This window comes from Xyrauchen texanus, chromosome 32 (genome assembly GCF_025860055.1).
Source record: "Xyrauchen texanus isolate HMW12.3.18 chromosome 32, RBS_HiC_50CHRs, whole genome shotgun sequence".
Taxonomy (NCBI): Eukaryota; Metazoa; Chordata; class Actinopteri; order Cypriniformes; family Catostomidae; genus Xyrauchen; species Xyrauchen texanus.
The window spans coordinates 19,536,669-19,553,706 of NC_068307.1; the positions used below are offsets into that span (position 1 = coordinate 19,536,669).

At 37.7% G+C, this 17,038-nt stretch overlaps 1 protein-coding gene across 1 annotated transcript; it reads left to right on the forward strand.

Moving 5' to 3' along the window:
* Window positions 1-12,216: 12,216 nt before the first annotated feature.
* On the forward strand, window positions 12,217-16,941 carry LOC127626299 (signal peptidase complex subunit 1-like). Its single transcript, XM_052102000.1, has 4 exons — window positions 12,217-12,379; window positions 15,991-16,050; window positions 16,140-16,226; window positions 16,795-16,941. Exons 1-4 carry the CDS (start codon window positions 12,344-12,346, stop codon window positions 16,918-16,920), a joined length of 309 nt encoding a protein of 102 aa, XP_051957960.1. The 5' UTR covers window positions 12,217-12,343; the 3' UTR covers window positions 16,921-16,941.
* Window positions 16,942-17,038: the final 97 nt, after the last annotated feature.

Genomic DNA, 17,038 nt, shown 5'->3' on the forward strand with positions numbered 1-17,038 from the left:
ATTGATAGGTTTGATAATGATCTAGCAAGATCTTTATGAAGGGTCCATGTTTTGCAAATAATTACTCCATCAAAGCAGTTATCAAAGTTATCATGTGAAAACACAACAGGTCAGAAACGTTTTTATGAAGTTCAAACCAGACTATTTGTCTGCGTGTCTCCGGATTGGTTGGAATTTACCAGTGGGATCTGGAATGTACCACCTGTCCCAAATATCAGAGAAAGAGGAGGTCCTGCCCCATGGTTTATAATGTCCATTCCAATGGAGAAGTTTAGCAGCCCTCACAAACTGAGGAGAATACCGATTCCCTGCTCCAGTTCCTGGAAACATATCAAAACAACTATTAGGAACTGAGAGAATTATTTGAAAATCATTTGCCTCCATTTTTGGAAAATGATACATTTCATGTTACATTAAAGTTTTACAGTTCAAGAAACTACATGAATGAATAGTACTTTTGACAAACATGTTCAACGTGATGTACAATAACATAAGATGAAGACTGGAGCTTCTACCCAAATCACAGACTTTTGAAATACTCCACGCCATTTTGTAGTGCGAGTATACAAATTATGTACTACAACTTAAATAGGGGAGTGTTGAACACTTCATGTTTGTCCTAAGTAGTGAAAGGTGCAAGATTGCCTGGCCATGTTGCTGGTCTGACAAAACCATCGTAATTAAAAGTAAATATGGCAAATAGCTAAATTTGTGAAGATGTCACCTTACAAATGGGAGTTGAATGCTTTACAATCACCTTCGCTGTGTGAATGTCCATTATTTAAGATACAAGTTTTGGAATGAGGTTGGCTAATGTGTCATTTGGGAGACAGCTAGATCACATCAGTATCCTAGAAAAACCCATTTTATTCAACAAAAGCGTGGTCCCTCTCTTGGTGGCGACTATGTTGAGATCACATTACAAGCTGAATATTATTTAATGTATCTAAATATTACCATATCATTGTATAATTTCAGTTGTGGAATAATTTAATCATGGGGCACAAATATGCCTGCAAATTAAGATATTTCTAAAATGGCATCATGAAGCCGAAAACAATTGTGTGATGCTGCATCCACATCAATAGATGTTAGTATAGAAAGTCAAAGTCCACAGTCATATCAGCCAGTGAAACATAAAAAGATTACTTGCACCTTTAAAAGGCACCTTTTTTTTTTTTTTACAAATTTAATTCAAGTCTTATGCTTGAGATTTAGATTACAAGGCTAGGTTAGGAATAATGCAATTAAGTATTTCACATGCTCTTGAATTCCATTTGGGTCCTGTGTTATTGAACACTAGAGGGTCAAAAAACGTCTTTACCAAGGTGTCGGACATGCCACATTGGATTGATGCTTGTAGAATACAGTGAGGAAAGGTGATGTTGTGATGCTCTCTGCTAAAGTCTTACTGTAAAGTTCCTCCCTAGAGTAAGGGGAGGGGAAAATAAAAACAACAGAAAGCCATTAACATGGTCCACAGAGGCCCAGACCTTAACCAAAAAGAGGATTTTAAACTAAGATTCACCATTGGAAACATAACTAAGGAGCAGGCTTGACCAATATGAAGATTGGTACAAGTGTTGCATGCTGAACAGCTTTTATCAGTCTGAATAGCTTTTCAGCACTGATAAAGGAAGATAACAAGTGATAAGTTTACTATAAATTCTCCTCCCTTCCACATATGCATGAAGAATGTGAATCGACCAAACAAAAGATGAAGAATGTGAAAGTGCCAATTGATAGTATTTCAGAAGATATATATATATATATCTATATATATATATATATATATATATAGATATATATATATATATATATATATATATATATATATGACTGTCATTGTGGTATTATTAATGACCACATAAATTCAACATGGCTGGCTATTATTTTCTATCTGGACAGATGTACAGTTTAAGTCAGAAGTTTACATACAACTTAGCCAAATACTCAAATAGATCACTACTTTATTTTAAGAATGTGTAATGTCAGAATAATAGTAGAGATAATGATTTATTTCAGCTTTTATTTCTTTCATCACATTCCCAGTGGGTCAGAAGTTTTAATAAACTTTGTTAGTATTTGGTAGCATTGCCTTTAAAGGGGGGCATGGTCATGTGTCATAGCAGTAAGAGATACCTCTAACACATGTCTCTCTGTCCTCTCTGATGCTCTGCCGTGCCTTTTAAGTCTCCCTACACCATCACTATGATGAGAGACAGGTGTTAGAAATAATTATGGGCCAGGTGACAAGCCTTACCGCGCTCTCTCTCTCCAACAGACTGACACATGGCCATGCCCCTATGCCACAAGGACATTTCTACAAAAAATAAGATCTTTGTCCCGTGTGCATTTGAAAACCGTAGTCTGGCTTTTTTATGATGGTTTTGGAGCAGTGGCTTCTTCCTTGCTGAGCAGCCTTACAGGTTATGTCGATATAAGACTAGTTTAACTGTGGATATAGATACTTGTCTATCTGTTTCCTCCAGCATCTTCACAAGGTTCTTTGCTCTTGTTCTGGGATTGATTTGCACTTTTCGCACCAAACTACGTTCATCTCTAGGAGATAGAATCCGTCTCCCTCCTGAGCAGTTTGATGGCTGTGTGGTCCCATGGTGTTTATACTTGCATACTATTTTTTGTACAGAGGAACGTGGTATCTTCGGACATTTGGAAATTTCTCCCAAGGATGAACAAGACTTCTGGCAGTCCACAAAGAGGTCTTGGCTGATTAGTTTAGATTTGTCCATGATGTCAAGCAAAGAGGCACGGAGTTTGAAGGTAGGCCTTAAAATACATCCACAGGTACAATTCCAATTGACTCCAATGAGCCAATCAGAAGTTAACTGGCTAATTGCCTAAATGCTTGACATAATTTAACTGATACATAGTTAACTGGGGGCCTGGGCAGCTCAGATAGTATTGACACTGACAACAATACCTGGAGTCACGAGTTCGAATCCAGGATGTGCTGAGTGACTCCAGCCAGGTCTCCTAAGCAACCAAATTGTCCAGGTTGCTAGGGATGGTAGAGTTATATGGGGTAACCTCCTCGTGGTTGCGATTAAGTGGTTCTCTATATCAATGGGGCATTTGTTGTGTGTGGATCGTGGAGAGTAGCATGAGTCTCCACATGCTGTGAGTCTCTGCGGTGTCATGTACAGCAAGTCACGTGATAGGATGTGCATATTGATGGTCTCAGAAGCAGAGGCAGCTGAGACTTGTCCTCTGCCAACCGGATTGAGGTGAGTAAACCGTGCCAACACGAGGACATAGCATGTAGTGGGAATTGGTCATTCCAAAATTGGGGAGAAAAGGTGATTTAAAAAAAATAAAATAAATAATACTCATTTTAAAAAAGGCACCGTTAACTTAGTGAATGTAAACTTCTGACCCACTGGAATTAAGATATAGTCTATTAAAAGTGAAACAATCTGTCTGGAACCAATTGTTGGGAAAATTACTCATGCGCAAAGTAGATGTCCTAAACGACTTGCAAAAACTTTAGTTTGCAAATATGAAATCTGTGGAGTGGTGAAATAATTAGTTTTCATGACGTTAAAAAGAGTGTATGTAAACTTCTGACTTCAAGTTTTAACAATTAAACAAAAAAAAAAACATTTGAATTATTGTTATGAAGTAATAATGAAGTAATTAAATAAAGACATACATATACACACGCATATATAAATATATAAATGTGTATATGTATATATATATATATATATATTTTTTTATGTGGTTTAACAGTTCATGCATCATAAGGGTCAAAGTTTATGTTCAAATATATATGAAAAGAAATAGAAAATATCAATAAAAAATTTAATCCGAAGAAAAAAACAATTTCAGGGAAACATGCTTCATTGGTATTTAAAATATATTCACCTCGCTGGACGGTCATTGCACTTTAGTTTTGCATAAACTTCAGTTATGCAATTCTGAATTAAAGCAAGAAAATAACACGAGCAACATTTGTAAACTGTAAGGAAACATTCAGAAATATGTATTTAACTACAATCTGAACGCAATTAAATTTGTATAATTGACGTATAATAATTTTACAAGTACAAAATATCTGCATATATGGAATTTATACAGCTTCAAACTAAATGAAATGTAACAAATGGGCAAAAGCCTAAACATTTCAGGTATGCAGACCTTATTTCTTATATTGCTTTGACCCCTCTTTGGCTCTTCATCCAAAACGCCAAATCAACGTCAACAAGTCCAGGTACCCTTCAGCCCTGGGATGTATTCCAGAAAACTGGGTTAATTTACCATCAGATTAACCCTGAACTATGGGTTGATTAACCCAAAACCTGCTTACTCAGGGTATGTCGGTTCCAAAACACCTGTGTCGAGTTAGTTTAATCAACCTACTGCTAACCTCGAGTTAATGCGCGTGCACGGCGAACATATAAAGGCATTTTCAATGGAACTCCGAATTCAGGAGTCACCATGGAAACTAAGGGTGAACAGTTACGTGCCGCGTACTTCTCCGAAGCGGAGTTAGAAGTTTTAATGTTGGCTTATGAGGAGTTCAAGCCCATTATAATGAAAAAAAAAGCAATACAGCTGCATATGCGAGGGAAAGACAATTGGCTTGGCAAAAAATAACCGACAGAGTAAATGCGTCCTTTTTTTTTTTTTATTACATTTTAAATATGCTTGCCTTTGTTAATTTGCAAAGTTGAACAATTGTCTTTTTGAGCATGTGGCATGACTCGACAAGCATTTACTTTTCTCTACATCAGTTTCTTAAGAATACAGTGCAATGTATATTGACAAGAAATATTTAGGCCTCTTGTTTTATAAGGTGTAATCCTTCTGGAGCCAAAAGAACTCTTTCCCAAGTCAAAATGAAACAAAAAAACATTCTCCAAAAATGTAACATTTTATTTTAACTGTTGTAAGATCAATGTCTTAAGTTACTTTTACAGTATTCTTCCTATATAGCTAATAGAAAGAAGGCTGATGCCCATCTAACTGGCGGGGGTCCACCTCCACTTCCTCTCACTCCATCAGAGGAGTTGGCTCTTTCACTTAATAAAGGTCGCCCTGTGGTCGATGGTATTCCAGAGGGCACTTCGTCAGACTTTGCTACCTCCCACAAATCAAGTGACTTGGTACAATGTAGGTATACTATATTAGTACTTATGATTATTTAGTCATACGTTTGGACAAAACTATCTAACTCTTGTCATTAGGAAGAAGGCTAAATGCTTCCCAAATGCAGTCATTGTTTCACTTGTGCATTATGCATACACATTCTATTTTACAGCATATGCTGTATACAGTAATCTGGTTTTTTTTATTCTTGCATGTTCCTAATGCCTTTATTCAGTGTCTGTCATACTTTAGTAATTTACACATTGAGTGTTTTTTTTTTCTTGCAGTTGCTGATGGACGCATTGTATTACTGGATCCTCCTGAAACCACACAGTCTGTCACAATTGTTAGTGGTGCATTTTAAGAACCAGTTGCTTTTAGATCTTTCACTTTGTCTGCCAGACAAAGTAACCTTGCATATTTCCACTCTAGAATGATGATGAAGAGACCACATCTGCTGTGACTGAATTAGAAAGTGCTGGGAGACCCACAGAGGTATGATGCATATACTGGACAATGCATAGCTTTTTAGATGGAGTGAAAAATGTGTCATGGGGATGTACATGCAGATGAGGGTCCATCTACCTCTACACATAATCTTAGCAGTGTAAGAACTTGTCCCTGGTTGTCCTTATTTACATAGTGTTACTATGTGGCAGATTTTCTTCTTTAACCATCTTATTTACTTTGCCTTCCTAGTTGTCTGCAAAGGAGCTGTATAAGGTCCATCTATTAAGGCAAATTAAAAAAACTGACATGGACCTTATACAGCTTCAGCTAGAGGAGAAAAGGCTGGCCATTAAAAAGGCCAAACTTGAAATAGAACTACTGGAGCATCGCCTTAAGGCTTGTGTGTGTGTGTGTGTGTGTGTGTGTGTGTGTGTGTGTATAAAGCAATAAATACAAATCTGTCATGTCTCTTATTTCAGGATATGAAGAAATAGAACAGATTAAATAAAGTGATTTTGACAAATCATGTCTCTAAGCATTCTGCCATCTCTGTGGTCTGCTAGATTCAATGGATGTTGTTCTAGGTCATCAACATCAGGACAGAAAGGGGATGCCTCTCTCCTCTTATTGTGGCAATGTTGTGAAGTACCACACAAGCAACTGTGATGTCACATGCCCTATTTGGAGTGACCCTGAGCCCACGCAGACACTGAAACCTCGCCTTCAGAATGCCTATTGTCATCTCCACCTTGGCCCGTGTTCTGCTGTAAGACAGGTTGAAGCGTGTCTGTGGTCCAGGCTTAGGATCAGGGTAGGGTGTCCTCATATAGGGGAGGCAAGGGTATCCTCTGTCCCCCAACCATAGAAGTGTCCTGTAATGTTTGAGGTGTTTTGTAAATGTAATAAAGACTACAAGCATTTGTCTAACAAAATGTACCCTGTTGAAATTTGTTGCACAGAGATGACTCTCTAAATATTCTGGCATCATATACAGACCCAGGCCATTTTGCCTCAACATTAGTGATGAGGTGGGTTGCATCACATATTACCTGTGGAGAACAATAATTTATTATTTGTAACACCAATATTAAGGAGCCAAAATATAGCTATTACCTGCACATTGCTATGCACACACTTCCTATTAACATAGTCTCCCTCATTGATAGATGGAGCTTTAAAGGGTAACTAAACACCTGCTCAGAGTCTGACTCCACCCACTAGAAATATTTAAAAATGCAGGAAAAGTGGGCAGACCCCGGCGGGGATAGAGGGAACGAACCGAGCGGGGGCACCTGAGACTCGTAGTGACGGATTAATTGACAGCTGCTGTCAGACTCTATGTTATTATTATTCCTCACACGGTCGCAAGACGACATGTACATGAATCTGGCGTGGTGAGCTGGAACCTGCTTACGTCAGCTGTCACCGCTTACGTCACGAAGTACCGCAACAGCCAATAGGAAAATTCAACTGCAGTAGCCACCGTTTAACCTGAAGAGGGCAGCACTCAGACGTTTTTACGCCATATATTGTAGAATTAAAACACTTTATACACAAATGTCAAAAAAATTACTTGAATCAATGACCAGTACTAATAAAGCCCCATGCTTACAGATCATTAACTAAAAAAAGTTGGTTTAGGGTTTAGTTACCCTTTAATAGGAATGTGGGTGCCATCAATGCAACCAATCACGTTTGGGAACCCTGAAATTAAGATTAATTACAAGTTTAAGTCTGTGTAGCCTTTACGTGTGTGTGTGCAGTCAAAATAAACCTATTAAGAAATGTCATTTAATTGAAGTAGATGACAGAATTTCTGAGAGCAAACCTGCCACCCTGTGGAATTCTTCTTTAATAAAGCGCACAGGTTTATGGCCAGGGAACTGTACAAAAGTGTGTAGAAACCGTTTCAGTGCCATGCATACTGTAACGTTAAGCGTTTTAGAATGTCCCTCTACACACTATTGCCTTTCCCACATGCTCTGCATCGCCCACATTGTAGAGAAAACTCCCCGTAGCAAAAAAGCGCAGAGCAATACAAAGAATTTGTTCGGCACTAAGCGCTGACCCGCGGTTTGTTACGTTTGAGATGTGTGGTTTTAGTAGGTTTGTTAAATAAATTAACGACTCCCTAGAAAAACGATAGCGCTCCTGCAAATATTCGTTAGGATAAGAAAAGACACCGATACGTGGTCTTATCACCCTCTCACGGCGAATAAAACCCCGTATAATCTGTGCCTCGTCCACAGGATCCTCATCAAAAGGGCACGCCATGCTCGGAAACCTCTCTGAAACAAACTAACCCTGCAACATAACCTGCTCCGGAGCAGGTTATCATCAGAGCAGTGGCGTGTCCAGGATTTTATATTTGGGGTGGCAAAGAGGGGGCAAGAGCTGAATGAGGGGTGGCAACTAGGCTTCCCATGATATAGGCCTATGTAAAAAAATAAAAATAAAAGTGTTATACTGGTTATGAGGGACATGTGCTTATTTTAATGAATTTCTGATGTTCAGAGAGGGCTAACAGTAAATTCTGAACTATCAGCCATTTCAACTGAAAGATGAAGGCTGTAATACTAACGTTGGATAAGAAATCTTTAAAGTACAATCGTTTTCATTCTGTTTCTAACATTGTGTGTAGGAGTATGTTTTTGAGTGTGTGTGTGTGTGTGTGAGAGAGTGAGAGAGTGTGTATGAGTGTATGTGTGATAATGTGTGTGCATGAAAATGTGTGTGTAAGCATATTAATGGGGTAATCAAGGAAAAAATGTCTTTTACTTACTTGCCCTTTCAAAAAAATCCACTTGTGTCGCCGCGGACAATGTTGTCGTAGGCCTAATGAGCTAACGATAGCAACTTTGCATTGATTGAAAATATACATAAGTCATTATAACAACCACCACTCAGGTAACTTTTGTAGATTAACGAGCAAGATAGACACATGATTGACTTTACCTGTTTCTGTGCATTAAAAAGAGAACAGTCTAAACGGCTTCAGCCTGGTGGTCGCGGGCCTGCCACATGTTGTAGTTTTGGTGAAATGATTAAAGAATGGGGGAGGGGTGAACTTAAGATATGCCAGTGACATCACTATATGACGAACACTGTCCCAATAAATATTATTTAGTTTGCACAGACATTTTATTGCTTTGCCATTTTAATATTTGCTTAGGCTATATTTGCTTTTTACGGAAGCGTATTGCATTCACTTGAGAAAAAAAAATCTACTCTGTTTTTCTGAATTAACGACTTAATTATCTCAGAATTACGAGATAATTTTTCATGAAAAAAAATATTTTTTTCTGTTTTTCTGAATTAATGAGATCCCTCAAAATCCTGTCAGGAGCTCTATTTTAGCTGGATGCGCATGAATTTATAGAGATACATTTTAAACTTGGCCTTCAATACAAAGACATTACTGTCTATGACATTTGTAATACTGTCATGGCTGAGACACGCTTTGATCTTCCAAAGGACACTAATCAAGCAATAGACTTGTACTTGCATTTAACACGAGAACTACCGGAATTCTAGAACTACTAGAATGGCCATAGCGGTCATTCTGACCGTTCATACTAGACTGGACCAAATGTCATGTCATATTTACATTCGACACTTCTATTGAGGTTTTAGAATGAAGCTTCTAATGTCTGTCGTCATATTTTATGGCGTCATCACCCTAAAAATGTATTGAATAAAATAGAATAATATGGATCAAATGGAGCTAAGCTGAACATGAGATAGTCCTACATATCATGATCTTTTTTGTAATATATATGCTAGACTATATAAATACATAGGCCTATATATTATATATTAGCTGCTAGACTGCCCCGGAAGGTGCTTGCCTCGCTTTGTGTACAGCAAGTTTTTTCCACCACAGTGAAAAAGTTTTCGAAAGTCTAAACGCCAACAAACATGGATTGAGGCGGAATATTTCGTTAGATAAAAACATGTTGTGAATTTTGGAAATTATTACATCTATCCTTTTTCAAAACATGTTGACTTTTGGACTTTACAACTCTGGAGTTATTGGAAACATGCAGCCACCACTGATACAAATACAAATAGATACAAATTTGATTATTTATATTAAATTATTCTCTTTGTAAAATAAAAACAAATCAATACAATAGCTTATAAAAACATCACCAATGTGTATTTCAATGCATAGTAAAAACCTTAGACATGTATGAAACACATATAGGCCTAACCCAAAATAACCAAAGCGGTTAATAAAGAATGAACATTCGCTAAACTGTGGGAAAACTGATTTAGAAAGCAATATTTGTTTTACAGTGAGCAAACATATCATGCTGTAAAACTATAATGAAAATAGTATGCTGTAAAATCATTATGAACGAATTCTCCTAAAAGTGGGGTCACTTGAACAAAAAAGGGGGCCCCCTTTTAGGAGAATAATTTAATATAAATAATCACATTTGTATCAGTAATTAGCTACAATAGCAAGTTCTGTGGTTGTCGATGAACTAATACATTTTCACATTCATTAGAATTAAAATTTCGTGTCCTGGTGTTTATTATTAATATAACAGATTCATTTATTCATGGATTTTGATTCCAGTGGTGGCTGCATGTTTCCAATAACTCCAGAGCGTTGTAAAGTCCAAAAGTCAACATGTTTTGAAAAAGGATAGATGTAATAATTTCCAAAATTCACAACATGTTTTTATCTAACGAAATATTCCGCCTCAATCCATGTTTGTTGCGTTTAGACTTTCGAAAACATTTTCACTGTGGTGGAAAAAACTTGCTGTACACAAAGCGAGGCACGCACCTTCCGGGGCAGTCTAGCAGCTAATATATAATATATAGGCCTATGTATTTATATAATCTAGCATATATATTACAAAAAAAGATCGTATTATGTAGGACTATCTGCGTTCGCTTGGCGCTCCATTTGATCCATATTATTCTATTTTATTCAATACATTTTTAGGGTGATGACGCCATAAAATATGACGACAGACATTAGAAGCTTCATTCTAAAACCTCAATAGAAGTGTCGAATGTAAATATGACATGACATTTGGTACAGTCTAGTATGAACGGTCAGAATGACCGCTATGGCCATTCTAGTAGTTCTAGAATTCCGGTAGTTCTCGTGTTAAATGCAAGTACAAGTCTATTGCTTGATTAGTGTCCTTTGGAAGATCAAAGCGTGTCTCAGCCATGACAGTACTACAAATGTCATAGACAGTAATGTCTTTGTATTGAAGGCCAAGTGTAAAATATATCTCTATAAATTCATGCGCATCCAGCTAAGAGCTCCTGACAGGATTTTGAGAGATCTCATTAATTCAGAAAAACAGAACAAAATATTTTTTTTAATGAAAAATTATCTCGTAATTCTGAGATAATTAAGTCGTTAATTCAGAAAAACAGAGTAGATTTTTTTTTCTCAAGTGAATGCAATACGCTTCCGTAGCTTTTGATACATTTACATTTTAATAGCAATTAGTAATTAATCCCAAACCAAGTAAGATCATCTTGGAGATATGTTAAATGTTGAATATATGTTTTAATTATGTTTATGTAAAATTAAATAAAAAGCTTTTAATATATTAATTTAAAAACATTTATATAGTTAACACATATAATTTCTCCACATGCTTTTTTTGTCAAGTTTTGTCTCCTGAAATCACTGTGATTTGAATGACAATTTCAATACCATTACTCCTGTCAGAATATGCGATTCAAATGAAAAATTTGCTTTCGTGATTCGTGGAGATTCTCACAACTACAGGCTACTCGGAGTCCACTCTGGACAAGACGAGCGCATTCTTCCTCCGAGACGAGTCCGCGCGCACAGTTAGGCTACTGCAGCAGCGCTCGCTGCGCTCCGTCACCCGTGGATTTACCGATCTGCCGTTTACACTAGCCTGCTGCAGGGGCAGAAATGCACTTTATCTACATAATAAAGACATCAGACTTAAAACTAAAACTATTGTGAATTATAGATCATATTTGATAAGTACTTTTTGTGACCCAATCGATTGAAGTAGCCTATGGGGGAAGTTAAGCCGACGCCCCTCCGTATCCGAGCTGTCATCTGGGGTGGCAAATGGGGTGGCAAAGCTATTTTTTAGGGTGGCAGCTGCCACCCCGTGCCACCCTTGTGGCCACGCCCCTGCATCAGAGAGTCAGTTGCTATGGTTACTTACATAACCCGAAAGTTACCTCCGTTTTTGGAACCGAAAGCAGAGGTTATCCGCTTACTTACTCCTAAACTTACCCGGGTAAGTCACATAACCTGCTTTCTGGAAATCACACCTGGTCTTCTGGGAGGACAGTGAACATGCCACAGCGCAACCATTCCTGATTTATATGCTATACTCATAGAAAACATATGAGCAATTTCTGATAACATGATCTACAGATCGAATTAATTCCGCCTCTGGTGACGTCATTGCACATGCCCATGACCATATATGGCCTGAAAATGGCATCTAGATTATTGCCTGACTTAAAAAAAATAAAATAATAATAATTTTCAAGTAATGTATTATTGTATTAAATTGGGATGGGTTCTTATTTTGTTAATATTTAAACTGAATAATTGCACAACGAGTTGTGAAATGCAATCACTGGAGGAATTTTCCTGAACGTGCTCTGTTCTGCGCAGATTAAGCGCATTTTAGCCCGTTTAGAGTTTCTTGGAAAGAGGTCCTGCAAAACTCTACAAACGCATTTAAAACAGGAAAGCTCATCTGCCTAGAAAAGAAAAGAAACCCTATCTGCTTTGTTTTACGGTTTTAGGATGCTTTCAATGTTTAAATCCATTCCGACCCATATGGTAAGATTTACGTTTTTAAAGAGTAGCTAGACAATAAAATTAATAGCACTAGTCAACATCTTGACATATGGTGGCAGATGCTAACGCGTTAGCGATGGTCCTGCAAATACATTTGAAAATGTAAACTGCAATACATTTATTTATCTTAATTGCATAAGCTGCAGTCATTATATTGATCACACCAACAAAAAATATACTCCTAAAATGTTTACATGTAGTGTGTGCACAGTAGCTTTGTCCAGTCGAATGCTAATCATTGTAAATGTCTGTATATTTATGTCAGAATATGTCGTAGAAGACGCATTCAGTTAAGTACATGCACTGAGCCAATTATCTTGCCTAACGTGGTCCTGTTAAAAGCTGCAACTTCAAGATTAATTATTGTGTCCTCTGTATTTGACTAGTATGACATTTACTCCAAGGTAAATAATTTGCGTATTTGAGAGATCACTAAACTTTGTAAAGCTAACAATACAAGTTGAGAAAGGCTACAACAAAAAGCAGGATAGTACAGGAAATCACGCTACATGGTCAAACTCAAAAAGTGAATCATTTGAGTCATTCAGGTTCCTGGGCACCATCTCACAGGACCTGAATTGGGAGACCCACAATGACTCCTTCAACTTGAGATTCAGGTTGAAGGATTCCATGTGGGTTCAACCTGCTACAGGTGCTGCTGATACAGTTCTACTCCAGTCATTGAGTCTGTCCTCTGCACTTCAATAACTGTCTGGTTTGGTGCAGCTACGAAATCGGATATCAGAATACTACAAAAGACGATTGAGAGGATTATTGGTTGCCCCCTGCCCTCCTTTCAAGAACTGCACAATTCCAGAGTGAGGAAAAAAGCTGGAAAAAAAATCACTCTGGACCCCACACACCCTGCCCAACTTTTTGAACTGTTGCCTTTCTGGCCGACGCTTCAGAGATCAGGGGCACTGCACCAGCTGTGCGTAAGTTAAAATTTAGCCTTTTGGGGTGCCACAAGATGACACCATCCTATACAAATCGGGTCCTGCATTGGACACTGTGCTAACCAATCTCCAAGAGAGCTTCGATGCCATTCAAAATGCATTTTGGGGACTTAAGTTGCTTCTAAACTCGAGCAAAACTAAATGCATGCTGTTTAACCGCACACTGTCTGTACCCGCCATCCTGACTAGTATCTTGACTTTGGATGGATCTAGACTAGATTACGTGAATAACTATAAATACTTAGGCACCTGGTTGGATAATTCACTTTCTTTTCAGTTTCACATTAACGAGCTTCAAGCCAGAATTAAATCTAGAATTGGCTTTTTATTCAGAAATAAAGCCTCCTTCACTTATGCTGCCAAACATACACTGGTAAAAATGACTTTACTACCAATATTGGATTTTGGCGATGTCATTTATAGATCTGCCTCTACCTCCCTTTTGAAAAGGTTGGATGTGGTCTACAACAGTGCCATCCGTTTTGTCACCAATGCCCCTTTCAATACTCACCATTGCGACCTATATGCATTAGTGGGCTGGCCCTCTGTACATACTCGACGCCTGACCCACTGGTACCATTTTATATATAAAACAATATTACGCAAAACCCCTCTGTACTTGAACTCTCTCCTTGTTATTGCCCTACCTATCCGTAACCTGCGCTCTAGCAGGTACATCTCCTTAGGACTACAAAAGCAAATACTTCTTTCGGCCGTAACTCCTTCCAGTTTGCTGCTGCATCCGACTGGAATGAGTTACAAAAGACTATGAAACTTGAGAATACCATCTCTCTCACTTCCTTTAAAAAACGACTATCAGAGTTTCTGCCGGTCCGTTGCACATGTTGACCCCTTTATTATAAATTAATATTTAATTTATCTCTGCTCTAGTTGCTTTTTTTTTCTCTCTCTCTCGATAACAACTTGATGCCTTTACTATTGATTATATTTCACTAATTGTTTATATACCGACACTGTCTATTTTATTGCCCAGAAAACTTGTATTTTACTTAAAATTTTGTTCCTTGTGTAGGCCTATTTAATTGTATAATTTCATGTGTAACTATTTGTATGTCTTGCACCTTAGCTTTATCTTGGCCAGGTCGCCGTTTGAGAACGTGTTCTACGTGCTCACCTGGTTAAATAAAGGTAAAATAAAAAATAAATAAATGAGCACGAAGTCACTTACGCACTACTAAATATTTGAGCGTTGCACCATTAAACCTACATATAAACTAAATATTTACGGAAGCCTCCGACAAGGAGTAACCGATGGAATAAAAAAGCAGACTGAAATTGTATTACGTCGATGAGCTCATGTTTTGAGTGACAGGCATCAATCATTTCGACATACATTATGATGTTGACATTTGAGAGAGCGAGAATATGAATGAATGTACTGTAGCGTCTCATTAGCATAAAACCGAGCAGTTTTCAGGATGCATCGCCCGGTGTCAAGTTAAAACGTTCAAAATGTATGTTATTGAAATGTGGAAAGGTTTTTCCAGCCTGTTGTATTAGTATTTATCACTCATTTATTTTAGATACAGTTCCTATAATATTGTTATTTATACAGGGCAAATATACTATTTATCAAATCATATTTTAAAGGGGATTTAATTTATTACAGCGGACAGTTACTAGAACATCAACCATAACAAGACCAAATTGAAGTTCATGGATTTTTAACACTTCGGTGTATAAATATGAAGGCTGTTTATTGGATAAATACAGGTAAACCTCATAATATGCGACTATGCGTTACTTTACGGAGAGCTTACGACCTATTTGTTAAGTCTTGCCTTAAGAACATGTGGTGCAACCAAATTAAGCACTGACTTGGTTACAAACTAACTAGTAGTTATAAGCCCTTAGTGTGAACTTAACGTCCTAACTTACGTGAGAATTTATGCACAGCTGGTGCAACCCTACCGTCAGGCACAGGAACGGTTTATTCCCTCAGGCTATCCATCTCATGACAATAATTATGGGCAATTCACCATCTAGTCTTTTTATATTTATCCCACACATCCATCTTCTTCTGCACTACATTCCCTTCCACTGTATATAACATTTGTATTTAGTTTTGCAGTTCACATTTGTCTTATTGCGTATTCTACTTTATTTTATATTCAATTTGTAATTATTATTTATGTCTTGCTGCTATTTTGTATTCTTGTGCACTGGAAGCTACTATCACCAAGAAAAAAATCCTTGTATGTGTAAAGCATGCTTGGCAATAAAGGCTTAGAGCAACATACAGTATACACTGATCAGCCACAACATTAAAACCAACTGGCTAATATTGTGTAGGTCCCCCTCGTGCCACCAAAACAGTGCCAACCTGCATCTCAGAATAGTATTCAGAGATGCCATTCTTCTCACCACAATAGTACAGTGCGGTTATCTGAGTTACCGTAGACTTTGTCAGTTTGAATCAGTCTGGACATTCTCTGTGGACACCCCTCATCAAGGCGTTTCTGCCCCTCACTGGATGTTTTTTGTATTTGGTAGTAAACTCTAGACGGTTGTGTGTGAAAATCCTAGGAGATCAGCAGTTACAGAAATACTAAAACCAGCCCATCTGGCATGGTGTATATTCCATATAAAATCATATTTATTTGGATTATTTTGCAGGACTATAAAGGACAGAAACTTGCAGAGCAAATTTTCCAAGGAATCATTCTAGTGGCAGCAGTAAGTAATTGTGTCACACAACACCTTCAGCTTTACATCCATCATAGCATTATCTCACCTCTGACCTGCCCCATCTCTTTACCCTGCAGGTGATCGGATTCATCTATGGCTTATTTATTCACCAGTTCGGGTGGACAGTTTACATAATGTTGGCTGGATTCGCAGTATCCTGTTTGGTATGTCATAATAACTGCTTTTAAAGGAATCGTTCGCCCAAAAATGAAATTCTCTAATTTACTCACTGTAAAGCCATCCTTGATTGTGTTTGACGTTTTTCTTCTGCTGAACATGAAGATTTTTTGAAGAATATCTCCTCTCTATAAAGGCAGCATAAAAATAATCCATAAATCTCCTGCAGTTAAATCCAAGTCTCTTGAAGCGATCCAAATGGTTTTGTGTGAGAAGTTCAAGCTCAATTACACTTCCTAGTGTAATGGCGCTAGGAAGTTTAATCAAGCTTAAAATCATGATCGCCAAGAAGACTGCTGATGTCTATATTGGGGAAAAAGTTATATAAAGTTATAAAGTCATCATTCACTTACATTGTATGGACATACAGAGCTGAGGTACTCTTCTAAAAATTTTGTTTGAGTTCAGCTGAAGAAAGCCATACACATCTCGGATGGCATGAGGGTGAGTAAATGATAGGATCATTTAAATCTTGGGGTGATCTATCTCTTAAAATGCAATACAAAACAAATCCCTCATGTATGAGAGTTGTTATGTCTGCATTCTCTTCCTCAGCTCACTCTGCCTCCCTGGCCGATGTACAGGAGAAATCCTCTCCATTGGCAGCCAGCCATACCCGAGACATCTGGAGAGAACCGTGACAAACCTCAAGAGAACCTAAAGAAGAAAAAGCACAAGTGATTCACAGATTTAATTTGGATTTGGCACAGCAAACCATTATGGATAGAGTAGAAACATATAAAACCTACATGAAAATTCAGTCATTTCGTCACTGTTCGAACATTCCAATACGTAATAA